Genomic DNA, 14,397 nt, shown 5'->3' with positions numbered 1-14,397 from the left:
GGTCGTGTTTGATTAAGAGTTTCCACACCAGTCGTGACTAGTTAGCAGCGCTACATACATAGGTAAGGCAAAGTACGTTTCCGGGCCGTATAAGCAGAGACAGGGCTCAGTGTCATAAAATGATGTATTTATAGCTGCAAGGGGCAATTTTGTAGTCATTGGTTTCCATTCCTGGATTTCTGCCTTGATACTTTCAGCCAAGGGGAGCAGTAAATATTGTATGGTATTGTTGGGAGTGTACTGTAAATATGATTTTATCAGAGCCTACCTAAAACGTTTAAGAGCCTGCTACTTTAAAGGTCATGTGGTTAATCTTATTAAAAAGTTGCAAATGTAAATGCTAGGGTGATTATAAAAGCTTGAGGAAATTACATCAGTTGAAATAACTACTATTTTTAGGGTCTCTGAAGATCCATATAACAGACACGAGGATGAAGTGTACGAGAATGACTCTGTGCGCCAACTTGAAAATGAGCTGAAGATGGAAGAGTATCTGAAACAAAAGTTGCAGGATGAAGCTTACCAGGTAAATTTGAAACTGTTTCATTACTACTGAAGGAGAAAATGTACATTGGTCTGAACAAGTGAGGAGTACACATTTACTTTAGCTATTTTTTTTTCTCTCAAATGACTTAGGCGGTAAGAACAGTGGATTATCAGTTTTAAGTGATCTAAATTTTTCTCCTCTGGGGAGAGTTTGTTGAACGTGAACCAGAAAACCCCAAGGGCTCTAGCACACGGGACAATTATTGAGTAAAAAATCGTTATATCATTCGAATTTAAATGATAATCATCCTGTGTAATTGCAGGCAACGATGGAAAAATCATTCATGCATCGTTGATTTAGATCTGACCCTAAAATCATCACTAATTGTTCACTGTTCTTCACAAATCCTTCAGTGTAATTGCACATTGTTCATTCTTTTCCTGGGATCAGATGGAGTAATTGATCGTAGTAATGATCGTAACTAGCAACAATCATTCAGTGTTATATGGTTAACGATAAACAATCCCGTTTGCGATTGTTTATTGTTAGTTGTTAATCGTTAAAAATCGCTTCATCTAAAAGGACCCTAAGAATTGGGTGCTGAAAGATGCCCAATTCACACTGAGATGCCCATTTCACACTGAGCAAAACCAGCGGAATCCCACAGCGGAACTCTCTGCAGCGCAATCCCGCCATGCTCTGTGTCCTGCAGTGAGTGAATGAGAGGGCACGCGTGCACGAGTCCGCTTCCTCCTCTCTCCGCTCAAAGAATTGACATGTCATGTCCAATTCACTCACTGCAGGGCACTGGGCACGGCGGAATTCCACAGTTTTTGCTCCGTGAATTGGGCCTAAGGTAGTAATAGACATGCGAGAATCCTGCTAAAAATATTGTAGTATGAATCTTAGCTTTGTATGAAAGAAATCTCCATTTTCTAAAATGTTAATCACTCTAAAAATGAAATGCGAGATGTCTAAGGCTGTGTCCACACACGCAATTTTGTTGTTTCTTTGTTTACATATTTATAGCCTAAATAATTATTTGGTGGCTAAAATTTTGTCTAAATTGACTGTCTGTGGTTAGCATTACCAGGCTTAATCCAAGCATTTACAACAAGAAAAACCTCTGCAATGAAGCCTGGTGATGAGTTACATGACCAAACTAATACTATTAATTTAGGCAAAATTGCAGAGCCCAAATATTCAGTTAGACTCTAATTATGTAACTAAAGAAAAGGAACCACACTACAAATGTCTAGTCATAGCCCTAAATACACCTGTAATCATCTGCCTCTTCACTCTCTCCCTACAGGTCAGTTTGCAGGGCTGAATGCACTATTCTGTTTCCTTCCCCTCTGAAGTAAGTATATTTTACTATAGTACTAAATTATTAAGTGTTACAACATTTAGCAGTTGTGTAACCAAATCAGCCCATGGGCACCATGCCCCTAAACATGTAAATGTAGGTAATATAATACAGGCATGGTTAGCTGTCTGTATTGTTTAGAAAGATTGTCAGGATAAAGAGATACTGTACTACATTAAGCATCTGCCTGGAAAACTAATAAATACATTGTTTTTTTATATAGTTAGGTGTATTGAACAGCCGTAAGGGCTGATAGTGAAAAATGCAGGTATTTAAACAGCAGAGGGCGCTCACGTCTTTATTTTAATCTGCCAGTGAGCAATCTCTCAGTACTAGCGACTAAGTCATCAGACAGATACAGGTTATCTATGTATAAAATTAGGGAAAGAAGTGTTTTCCAATGAGATATTGCACTAACACACACACACACGCACCAACCAGCCACAACGTTAACACCGCTTGCGTAACGCCCGGAAATCTATGTCATTGTAGGATGTACGGACTACAACAATGTTTAGTTAGGTGGTAAATGTCAGTGTAACATCCTTATAAATGGAAAGACCCTAATTTTCCCAACAGAGCATAAAACCATCACAGAAAACATAAACATTCAGAAAATGGGCAACTAGACTCCATTCAGCCCATTAAAATTAGCAGGCACATCAGGTTCTACGTCACCTTCCAGCTTTGAGAGCTTGCCAGTAAAGTGCCTGTCTAAAGAGCAGAAATGTGGTGTGAATGCACCAAAAGATAATCATGTCATGTCATCAAAAGATGCTGTAAATGCATTTTGCAATATATTATTAGATCCAAGTTTATACGTTTTTCTAAGTAATTTATAAAAAAAAAAAAAAAAAAAAGCTGAATCTTTTATGTGCAAGGAGGAATAACATTGTATTCTGTGTTGTTTTTTTTTTATTATGTTACAGAAAAGTAGTAGTATGGAGAAGATGCACGTAGCATGAGAATTGGTTGCCAACCTTCAATCCGGCAGGAAAAGTGCAGGTTGACCTCACCTGCTGCATCTTCTAGTATAAAGAATCCCATCAGAGTCCACCGGAATGTAGCACAGCACATTTGTTCTAAACCGTGTAGTTTGTAGGTGTGTGTTTTAACGATTACTTTAAGAACAAAAAAAAAAAAAATTGAACGTAAAGCATAATTTGCATTTGAAAAAATATAGCCATTTGCACATACGGTCATATTCATTGTCATATATTATATATGTACGAGCTGCCAGTGCAGATTGGCAGGCAGTCTCATCTTTGGAAACTGACATCCCCCTAACTTCCAAGGGGAAGGGGAATTAAGTATTGAGACAAGTTCCGACAAGCTTACTAATGCACTGTAAAAACACACTGAATATATCAACCAGGTGTATGCAAATGTCTTCTCTGTCACTGGCCAAACTACCAGAGGAGAACCTCTCTATCACCACGTCGTGGTGGACCATAGAAGCCAATGATTTGTATAATAGCAGCTGTTACTACTAGATGTCTGAGTGCCTTAGTTCCATTTGAACCTACTCAGCCACTTATCTAGTAGCAGTACCTAGGCAAGCAGCGCCGCTGCGATGTCATCCATTGTGCAGGGCATTGTCTTGCCCCTTTTTTATATAGTCGGGCTAGTGACTAGAGAAACAGGAGCACTGGCTCCAGCACCCTGCAATGCACATGGATGGCATCACCCAGACAACAGCACTTTTTATTTAATTCTTCTACAGCAGGATTTGCACTTTGCAATTTGGGACTGCAATCCTGGATATCAGTTTGGTGTATCCGATAATGGCAGTAAGGCAGCAGTTTCATAGAGTTCTTTACTTCTGTTTCAGTCACTGGACAGAATTGGATGCATTAAATAAAATATTATTTTGATTAGTTCTAAACAGTTCTAGAGTTTTATGTGTACAAAGCCCAAGTGAAATAAAGTAATACATTTAGGGCTAATTGTATAATTTTATATTTCTTTTCCTCTCAAGAACTCACAAATCAGCCATACAAGTTTTTAGTGTATATATCTATATATAAATATATTTTTCATTTTCAATATAGACACTATCATATACAAAAAAAGACAAAATATATACAATGTTCAGACTATTTAGAATCTAGTTTTTGCAATCCACACAAATGCTATTAAACTGTGAACTATGTTTTGAGCGACTCATTATTAACCCTCTCACTGCTGCAGGGTTCTGCTGGGCACTGCATGCCCATCCTTGGCAGCTGAAAGGATAGAGCTGTTTATAAACCACAGGTGCCATAAACCCCCAAACTCATAGCGGAAACTCATTTTGTTCCATTTTGCTGTTGCCTCGCGGTCTTCTTTTTGTGTTATTTTGCTGTTTTGATGCACCTATAGAATATCTACTGTGTTCTTTGATGTTTATTTAGCTTTTTTTACTTGTTCTTTTGAGGCCTTTGTATTCACTGTTACTGCATGCCTGCAAAGTAAAAGTACATCTGTCACTTAGACATAGTGAAGGCAGCCATTTTGCCTCAGCGATATTGCAAAGTCCTACTGATTTACTAAGTTACACACACAGGAAAATGCAGCAAAATGTCCTCCCTGCATATTAGCGGCGAATATACTAAGAATTATTTTCTGAATGCCTTATGGCCGCCAGACATTTTGCATGTGTATTGAGGGCAAGTAGGTGTAGCAGTGAAAAGCCCAAGGGCTTGCGTGTGTAAGAGTGTATATAGGGAAGCATGCTACAGTACTCTAATGGTGGGATGCGCTGGATTACAGCTAAGACACACAGGAACACTCATTTATGTAGCGCATTTGTTTGTAAAATGTCTGTTCACACAGTGGCATTTATATGCCATGCCAGCGAACCATAATGTTGACTTTCCATTTTCTGTGTTAGTTGTTGAACCTATATCTTGTACATAGGAGAGTCACAGACTGAATGGAACTGTACATAAAGGCTATAAACATCTTTGCACTAGATTTTTCTTCTGTTGTCCTTTGCCTTTACGCAAAATTAAAGGGGTTATCCAGCACTACAAAAACATGGCCACTTTTCCCCCTACTGTTGTCTCCAGTTCAGGTGCAGTTTGCAATTAAGCTCCATTTACTTCAATCGACCTGAGTTTCAAAACTCCACCCAAACTGGAGACAACAGTAGGGGGAAAGTGGCCATGTTTTTGTAGCGCTGGATAACCCCTATAAAGTCTACGAGCACCTTTAGAAGCATTTTTTTTTTTACTGAAATTTTATACATTTTTGTAAACATTGTGGTTCTGCAACTTCTGTGCATCATAGAACATAGCATAGCTGATTAGCCTCGATTATATAATAACTGATTGAGTTTAGAGCTCCCTGTGAATGGGATTCTGCAGATTTGCAACAGTATGTATGATGATACACAGAAGCTACAGAACCAAACAGTTAAATAAACAACTGGAAAAATATTTCAGTAAATAAAAATGCCCATTAGGTGTTCACAGCCTTTAAGTCTGTGCATTTGTGTAAAAAAAAAAAAAAAAAAGAGTACCCATGGCTGAACTTACAGAAGTATGGAAATAGGAAACAAATATTTTGTGTCACTGTGTATCTGCAAAGCAAAGATGAGATCCTTTATGGGCTGTACAAGGAAAGCAAGGAGTGAAGCTAGGTCATGACATCTTTTGAAGGTAGCTCCATCCCTAATTGACAGAACTCACATTCAGCATATATAGACTGGGAAGGACAATCTCATATTAGAAGAGTCTCAGTTTGAAAACCTAAATATGGGGGTGGGAATTAATCATGTTCTAACCAGTGATCCAGTAGGTCCAGCAACATTCTCCAAACCTAAACACTCAGTATTTGACTCCTGAAGACATTTGATGCTGCCCTAGGGCTGCCAGGAAAACATGAATACATTTTATGGCTGTATACATGTTTTCCAGCACTCTCTAGGACACTATCCAACTTCTCCAGACATTGGGAGTCAAATGCCGAGCATTCAGGTTTGAAGAACGTTGCCAAACATGAACAGTTCAGCAAGTCTGCTCAACACTAGTTAGAACATTTTAACTCAAAGTAAAAAATATTTTAAAAGGTTTAAACAAATTTCTGACATGTCAGAGGTTTGTATCGATTGGGGTCAGGGTGCTGAGACCCACGACAATCGTTACAATGAAGAGGCAGCAGCGCATGCCCTGCCTCTTCATCTCTGTCTCACTGCTAAAGTAGCAATCGACAGAATTATAATGGTGCCTTATGGAACTTCCGGTAGAGCAATTACCGTACGTTCCATAGGGACCCCATCATAATTACATTGATCGTTACATTAGATGAAGAGGCAGAGCGCACACTGCTGCGTTCATTTTCCCCTTCAGTCTAACGATCGATGGGGGTCTCAGCACCCGCACCCCAACCGATACAAACCTATCACATGTCAGAAGTTTGTTTAAATAATAGGTACCCTTTGACATATATTAAAGTGTCCATAGCCTTTAAAGTGATAATGTCACCTCCCCCCTTTACAGATAAGGAGTTCTCAGCACCATCCTTAAGCTTATTTGGGTGGGGCTTCACAGTTGTTCTGCCCTATCTCCTTGTCTACTTTGGCAAAATAGGACCCACCCCTCCATGACATAATTGCCTCCCCTCTGTGACGTCATCAGGACTGGCCGGATCAGGAGGAGCTAAAAGAAGATTTCAGTAAGTTCACTGCATGTGGGCTAAACACCACACATGTCGTCCTGCAGGGCATATGTGGTGTTTAGCCCACATGCAGTCAATAGAGATGAGCGAACCTCGAGCATGCTCGAGTCCATCCGAACCCGATCGTTCGGCATTTAATTAGCGGTGGCTGCTGAAGTTGGATAAAGCCCTAAGGTTAGAAATCCTCCTTCAGCTACTTCTGATCCAGCTATCTCTGATAACACCGCGAAGGGGGTCGGGCCTAAGTCTTCAGGTTGGCCCATTCCAATGATGTCACAGAGGGGTGGGGAGATGAGGCACGATGGTCATGAAACCCCACCCATATGGCACTGTCCACCAACGATAACATGTATTTTTGAGTGGAGACACCACCAAGAAATCCTTTATACAGTAACATATAAAATGTAAAGAATGGTGCTGAGATGTAAAGGGGGTGACAACATCACTTGCTCTCATTAGCTTTTCAGGAAAATTTTCTCTGGATAAATGTGTCCAGATGTCTAAGCATACATTAAAGCGGAAGGTTCTGGTAATATTTTTTTTTCAATAACATTTGGCCAGGTTAGGGTAAAAAAACAAAAAACAAAACCGTAAATGTTTACTCACCTGCCCTGCTCCCCCTCCACTGCTGTTTCAATGGTGCCTGGCCCTGCTGCACAGCACTTCCCAGTCTTGGTCTTGACACAAGTACTTACTTGCTAGTCAGTGGTTGAGGGGGTCGCCTCTGCGGCAGCCACTTACTGGCTGTACAGTGACTCCCTTGTGTTGAAACTGAAACCAGGAAGTTTTATTTTTTTTTTGTAACTCAGCTTGCTCAAATTTCAATGAAAAATGTTTCTCCAGATATCACCTTTGAATTATGATGAATAACAGAGGAATGACGAAATACACAAAAGGATCGCCAGAATTGTTACTTTATGTAGGAAAGGAAGACTTTTAGGAAGAGCAAAGAACCCCCTTTGAGGCTAGGTTCACACAACATAAAAATAAGGGCAAAATACAGAACAGAAATAAAGAACATGATCTAATTTCAGATCGTATTTTGCCCTTATTTTTACATTGTGTGAACTAGGCCTTAAAGTTAATTTAAAGAGTTATCCAGTGCTTTTTTTTTTTTTTTTTTTTTAAGAATGTAGCTGTGTTTTTTCTAATCCTTCATTACCTCTTTAATTAAAGAGGTAATCCAGCATTTGAAAAACATGGCGGCTTTCTTCCAGGAACAGCACTGTTATCAATTTGGGTATGGTATTGCAGCTCAGTTTCTTTGAAGTGACTAGATCTGAGTTGTAATACCACACACAACCTGTGGACATGTATAGTACAGTTTTTGGAAATGCAGCTATGTTTTTCTAGGCCTGGATAATAGCTTTAATAAGTAGTGTTTAATGCTGGGGTCGGGAAATATCTCATTGATGCCTCTAAGATAAGTAGGTAAGTATGGATAGGAGCAAAGGTCAAGTATATTAAACAGGAACCCTTATGTCTAACTGCTTGAGGTACATCTCATGTAAAGGTCTTGAATAGACATGCTGCTATGCTGAAGGTAAATTATACTGTACAGAATTGTGGATAATGAATTTAATAAAGGTTTACTTAGGTTCACACCAGCGGCAAGCTGCTTTATTTATTTTTTTTTTATCATAACAACAAAACATTGAGAATTACAGTTTAAGTGAACCTAGCTTAAGTTGCATTCTAGGTGCCTACTAGTTGGACATGAATGAAAGGTCAGGAAAGTGTTTATATCTGTTGTCACTGAAGGTTAAACTCAAGTTGTGAGTCGTTTACATTTGTTTTAGAAGTGTCTACATTACTTTAGACCAGTGCTTCTCAAACTTTTTTGACTGGAGCCTCACCCAACAGACAAAGGCAATGCCTGGGCCTCACCGGACTAACCAAGAGGGTGCCTGGGCCTTACTATCTGTGGTTAAAGTCCATTTTAAAGCTGAAAATAATGCTAGGGCTGCCTTACACCTGTCTCCCAAGCTCTCTATGCTAATAAATCAAGTACAAAATAAATAATGTTGCTAAAATGGAGATTTTTGCAAACAGCAAAAGGACTGTGCAGATCATAGTTACTTTTGTGAAAACTGGCTCACAGTTTGAGAAGCACTGCTTTAGACCACTGAATCCAGATACCTGTATCCTCAGCTCAAAACTATGAGGCTGCCGATAAATCTGGGAGACAGAGGTTTTAGTGTGTGGTCTATTTCTTTATAAATAGCCCTACAGTTTTTTACGTTGATTCTTTTAAACGAATCATGAAGTGGTTTTGTCACACTGTTCAAGTGTGTTTAATCCAAATTATACCAAGAACATTTAGAAGTGAAGTAAAATACCTTTAGCTCTATGTCTGATGATCCAGCACTTGGCTTTTATCAGAACTATTTGATGCTATGGCATCTTGGTAGATCAGAAGAAATAAATTTACTATATTTTCTAAACACTCCTTGGTGTCAAGTTATTGTATTTCAGGTTGCCTATCATTAGAGGACATCTAGCTTTAAAGGCTATGGACATCTTTGACAATTTTTATTTGTGCTTTGTCCAAAAAAAAAAAATCTTCAAAGGTCTTTATTAAAAATGTTCTTATGTTCTCTTCTACAACCTGTACAGTGTGCTGTATGAACTCTATTTTCTCTATATAATTGTGCACAACCTTTATGTTCTTCCACTACATAGTACTAGTTTCCTTTCTTTCTCCAGGTTTCTCTCTCCTTGTCAACACTTTGAACTGTTGTGTAACTCAATATCCCTCCCCGTAGCTATCTTCAACAGAAAGTCTGTTTGATGGACCTAATGTTCTCTAAGTAGCAGCTAAATAGTAGAGATGAGCGAATTTGCCGAAGTTCGGGTTCGTATGAACCTGAACTATCGGCTTGTGATTCCTGCGGTCTGCAGCCTCCGTGAACAGGGTGGATACAGCCTTAGGACCGCCTGGAAAACTGGGATACAAACACTGGCATAGGCTGTATCCCAGTTTTCCAGGCGGTCCTTAGGTTGTATCCACCCTGTTCGCGGAGGCTGCAGACAGCAGGAATCAGAAGCCGATAGTTCAGGTTCATACAAACCCGAACTTCGGCAAATTCACTTATCTTTACTAAATAGTAGGACATTATAAATAAAGACCATCTAGAAAGTTGCTTTGGTTTGCATACAGGTAAGAAAAAAAATCTGTACAAAGGTTCCATGGCCTTTAAAGTTGAGTTCAATATTTAAATTACCTTTCATATCATGTAGGTATAGAGTCACATACTGGGGCCATCACCAATTGATGCATACCCTCACATATATGTTAAATAATACAGAGATTTGCTAATCTGACACTGTACTTTTACTGTACATAAGAACTAATAATGATGATCTATGGTATCAGCTTTTATTTATTATTGTTTGCATCTATGTTCTTTTTGTTTGTTTTGTTTTTATGACCCAAAATTTAGTTGAAGAAAAAGTACAGTGAGAAAATAGATGACTGGAAAGTCACTATGAAGGCACAGTCCCTGGTGTTTTCACAAGAGGAGTGCGGGATAAGGATTATGTACTGGGTACTTTCCATAGAAGATTTTAGCAATAGAGGAGTAGCCATTTCCACCTTGTTGGTTTTATCTGTTTTTTTTCCACTATTATTCTGAGTGGTTCATTTAGCCTATATTATACTGTGTTAAACATAAATAGGCTTTAATCATAGCACAGGCTGGCTTCCATATATTGCTTTTTGAGTGTTCACAGAATGTATACAGAGAGATAATTAGAATGTAGATTATTTACAGTTTTTCGCATATGATTTGCGTGGCCTTTATTAAGATGCTTTACTGAGGTACTTTTGCTGTTGTGTTCTTTTTTTCACGCTTTTTTATTGCATGGATCATGTAACAATTAGTTAACAAAGGTATCTTTTTCATATTGTTCTCTTTCCCATCTTGTAGTGCTCCTGTCAACTGAACAGAGTAGAAGGGGTCATTTTGTGGGCTGGAAAAGGGTACTCATGGGTTTTTATCATTATCTACCTGTAGCGTGATTGTCCCTTTGATTCTGTTGGCTTGGGACTGGAGTAGCAGGGATAGAAGTTCTCAGGAACATATGTTTAACCCACAAAATGGCCGCCAAGTCACTGTGCAGGAAACAGATGAAGTTCAATGTAGATAGATCTTGTAAATATGGGCAGCCTCAGGTTGCGTCAATCAAGTGGTGTCACAGTAATATACAGAGCAGATAACAGCGAGCGATCCTCTGTATTAGAACAGGCCTTTTGACTTCTGAACCAAAAATATCATCTAAAAAAAAAATCTCAAGGTTACTAAGTGATATTTGTAATTCTGTACCTTCTCTACTTGACCACTTGAAGACCGCAAGAACAGACACACTAAAGAATTTGACAATTTTCATTGGTATTGTAACAAAACTACTACTGTATGGAAAATTTTGTATTGCTGTTAAGTATTGTTTTGTGTGTGTGTATGTGTTGTAACCTACATGGGACACGTCCTATTTTAAAGTGGTTATAATAACTGTGTGTCTATATTTTGGAATGGAATTATTTCTTCATTAAAATGAATTTTTAAAAACCTTATGGATTGATTTGGGGATTTTATATTTATTGTTAAACTTTTAATAAGAACACTAAGGGGGAGATTTATGAAAGGGTGTAAATAAACACCTGGTGTAAACTGCCCACAGCAACCAATCACAGCTCAGCTTTCAGCTCTGGTAAAATATAAAAGGAGCTGTGATTGGTTGCTGTGGACAGTTTACACCAGGTGTTTATTTACACCCTTTCATAAATCTCCCCCTAAATGTCAAGATTAAATAATCATGAATGAATTATTGAAAATTATTATGATGTTTAAAGTGGTTGTCCCTGCTACGAGACCCCTGTCCATATAATACCATTTTAGGGCATATAGACCTAGCGGATGGCCTCCTCTATTAGCCACTCTGATGGACCCAGCCTGACCTTCAAACACATGTCCACCCAGTTAAATACATGCTGTGTAATACTATTAGTTATTACTTGCCTTCCAGCCGGACCCATGTGCTACCAGCCTTAAAGGAAAATTACGGGGCAAAATCAATTTTAAAGGGAACCTATCACCCCCCGTGCCGGGGTGACAGGCTCCCGATCCCCCGTTAGAGCCCCATATATATGGACTCTCCTGTCATTCTCTATGAGCTTTGGACTCATCTCTTAGCGCGCGCGCCGGGCTGCAGCTGCTGAGATCTTCATCACCGGACCACCTCCAGAAGCGGGACCCGGCGGGATTAGGTAAGTATATGGGGCTCTAACAGGGGGTCGGGAGCCTGTCACCCCGGCACGGGGGGTGACAGGTTCCCTTTAAGATATGTTATTGCCCAATAAAACTTATGAAATTTACTAATAGACACTTATTTTGGGAAATGCACCTATAGTGCATTTTCTCTGCACTTACTACATCATGGAGTGTTCAGTTCTCTGTAAAGTAGTGACGTCACATCACATAAACTGCTGGCTCCTGCTGCTCCAGTCCGTCCGCAAAAGAGATCACCCCTGCCGGCCTCCCCCAGCTCCCTGCACCTCTCCATGCCGGCGGCCCCTGCTCCCTGCTACTTCTGCCTGCTTTTTCCCTGCTTAGTGGGGATCACCCGCCGGCCTCCCTCTGCTCTCTGCACCCTTCCCCAGGCTGTCAGCACCTGTGCTCCAGTGGTGAAACTCTATCGAATTTTTTTTTTTTTTAGGCTTTTACATTGCTAAACCAATCATTGATGCAACCATAAAAATCCCTGTGCTGCATAAATTACTTGTGTTAAAAGGACTCTCTAGCAAGGAATGGGGACCTCACAGTTTGAGAAGCACTGCTCCAGGCTATACAGTCTGTTGACCATTGCAAATGCTCCTGTTGTACATAACCCAAAAATATGGCAGATTCTGACTTGCACTGTGTTGGATATTTCATACTTCAGACTTCCTCCAATAATCTAACACAGAATATTTCAGAAACTTTTTTTTATTTTTTGAGTAAAGTTTTCATCAGTTTTAAAATTAGGAAATAAATACATGATACCATTTGCTGTATCTAGATGGGTTTTCACAACCAGAGAAAGCTGTGCAATCGATTGATTTGCCAGCACATGATCTGACAAAAATCGTAACTAACAATATATCATCCTATACAGAGAAGAGTTTAAGGATCTCCTAAATATAAAATGATCTGTGAGAACAGCTATAACAAAAGAATTGGAGTTAATGACACTTATTGTGAATCGACATTCTCAGGAGACGTTTTACTGTTCAACAAAAACATAGCCACCTGGTACAAAAAAGCATCTTGGGAGCCCGGGATAATGACAGACAAAACAGGTTGGTCTGGGAATATTATTTACCTGGTAAATGCTGACAGGGGTTACAGGGCTCGGTTTACAGGTCTGGTAAACTGGTTAATTTATTCAAATATTAACGTTATTTCCTGAAGCCATTATTTACAGGCATAATAATGCTAGTATTTTTGTTAGAATGAAGGTGCTACACCATAGATCCCAAGGGGCTGCCTGCACAGCAATTATCAACCTTATCCCTTAAGGACATAGTTTTACACTTATGTGGGGGAAGGGAAATGGAATAGGGAATCTTTGAGCTGGCTTACCTTTTTTTACAGCAATAGTCAATGGTATAGGGGACCGTATACTACATTACAATTTTTATATCAACTGTATGTGCTTTTTTCTGCCTTTATTTTTGCTTCTTTACTAAAGAAAATCAAGTTTAATTGGAATATGAGAGGTTTAGGGAATAGATTGAAGAACTGTGCTGCTTTTAACTACCAATCCACTTACCTACAGAGATTTGTCTTCAGGTGACTCACTTTACTGGTCAGTTGGCTAATAGGCTATGTAAAAAAATGGATGAGTCACGCTTATAACTGAGTCTACTCTTTTTCCAGAAATGTGGAAGGAAGCCATTTTTATTTATTAGGAAAATAATAGTACAGATGTTAGATGACAATGGGAGATTTATGGTTTTTCACAGTAAAGCCCCTATTCCACGGGTCGTTTAAAGGAGCAATATCCTTCGTATTTGGCCGATATCGGCCGCTACTAACGATATTCGTCCCGTGGAATAGAGTGCAACGATCAGCCGACATCGTTCATGTCGGCTGATCGTTGCAGTCGCTTGTTTTTCAACATGTTGAAAAACAAGCGACTGATATAGCAGCGATCTGCTGCCGTCGCTCCGTTGAATAGGAGCATCGGCAGCAGATGCTGCTATATCCTATGGGCTGCCCGGACGATCAGCGATCCTCCGAGCAGCCCCTCCCGCACTCACCCGCTCGCTGCCGCCGCGTCGAATAGCGGCGGCAGCAAGCGGGGAACGAGGAGCAAACAAGCGCTAATAGCGCTCGTTTTGCTCCTCCAAACGACTCGTGGAATAGGGGCATTAGGGTATGTGCACACTACAGAATCCCGACAGAACACCTGTCACGGATTCCACAGCTCACACCTGCTTGTGTACTTGGCCACGCATATCTCCGCTGCTCCCATAGACTTCATTCTATGGTTTGCCAGATTCCGCCGTCCACCCAAAGAATGAACCCGCTCATTCTGCTGGTCCCTCCTTGGATTAAATTACTGGTATTGAAGATTATGATTGTTTTAACATCATAACATTTTTAAATTGATATGGAGTTAAAATGTCACTGTACACAGATGATCTGGTCTTATTTGTAGGAGATCTAAGGTGGAGCGTATTTTCTGGGTTTATATAAAATAGGTATTACTTCTGGCTTAGCACCAGTTAGATTAAATCTACTCTTCTGCCAATTGCCATAAATGATCATGCAAACCTTGTTGTGAGTATAGAGGTAAAGTTAGCATTAATTTGGCTATCCAGCCTTTGAAAGTTGATGTGATG

The 14,397-nt window shown here is 39.7% G+C and overlaps 1 protein-coding gene across 26 annotated transcripts in view; it reads left to right on the top strand.

Annotated features, from left to right (window-relative positions):
* Positions 1–7,100, top strand: part of DTNA (dystrobrevin alpha) — a 207,222-nt gene extending 200,122 nt beyond the window's left edge. For 16 of the 26 annotated variants that reach the window (XM_069957618.1, XM_069957617.1, XM_069957631.1 and 13 more), the window contains 2 exons: positions 400–526; positions 2,783–7,100. In XM_069957618.1, coding sequence (XP_069813719.1) covers positions 400–526; positions 2,783–2,818 — 163 coding nt within the window. In that variant the 3' untranslated portion in view covers positions 2,819–7,100. Of the gene's footprint in view, positions 1–399; positions 527–1,799; positions 1,848–2,782 lie in introns of all 26 variants that reach the window. The other 10 variants (XM_069957633.1, XM_069957639.1, XM_069957637.1 and 7 more) reach the window with 1 other exon arrangement.
* Positions 7,101–14,397: the final 7,297 nt, after the last annotated feature.

This window comes from Dendropsophus ebraccatus, chromosome 2 (assembly GCF_027789765.1).
Source record: "Dendropsophus ebraccatus isolate aDenEbr1 chromosome 2, aDenEbr1.pat, whole genome shotgun sequence".
Taxonomy (NCBI): Eukaryota; Metazoa; Chordata; class Amphibia; order Anura; family Hylidae; genus Dendropsophus; species Dendropsophus ebraccatus.
This window is presented reverse-complemented; position numbering and strand designations above follow the sequence as displayed.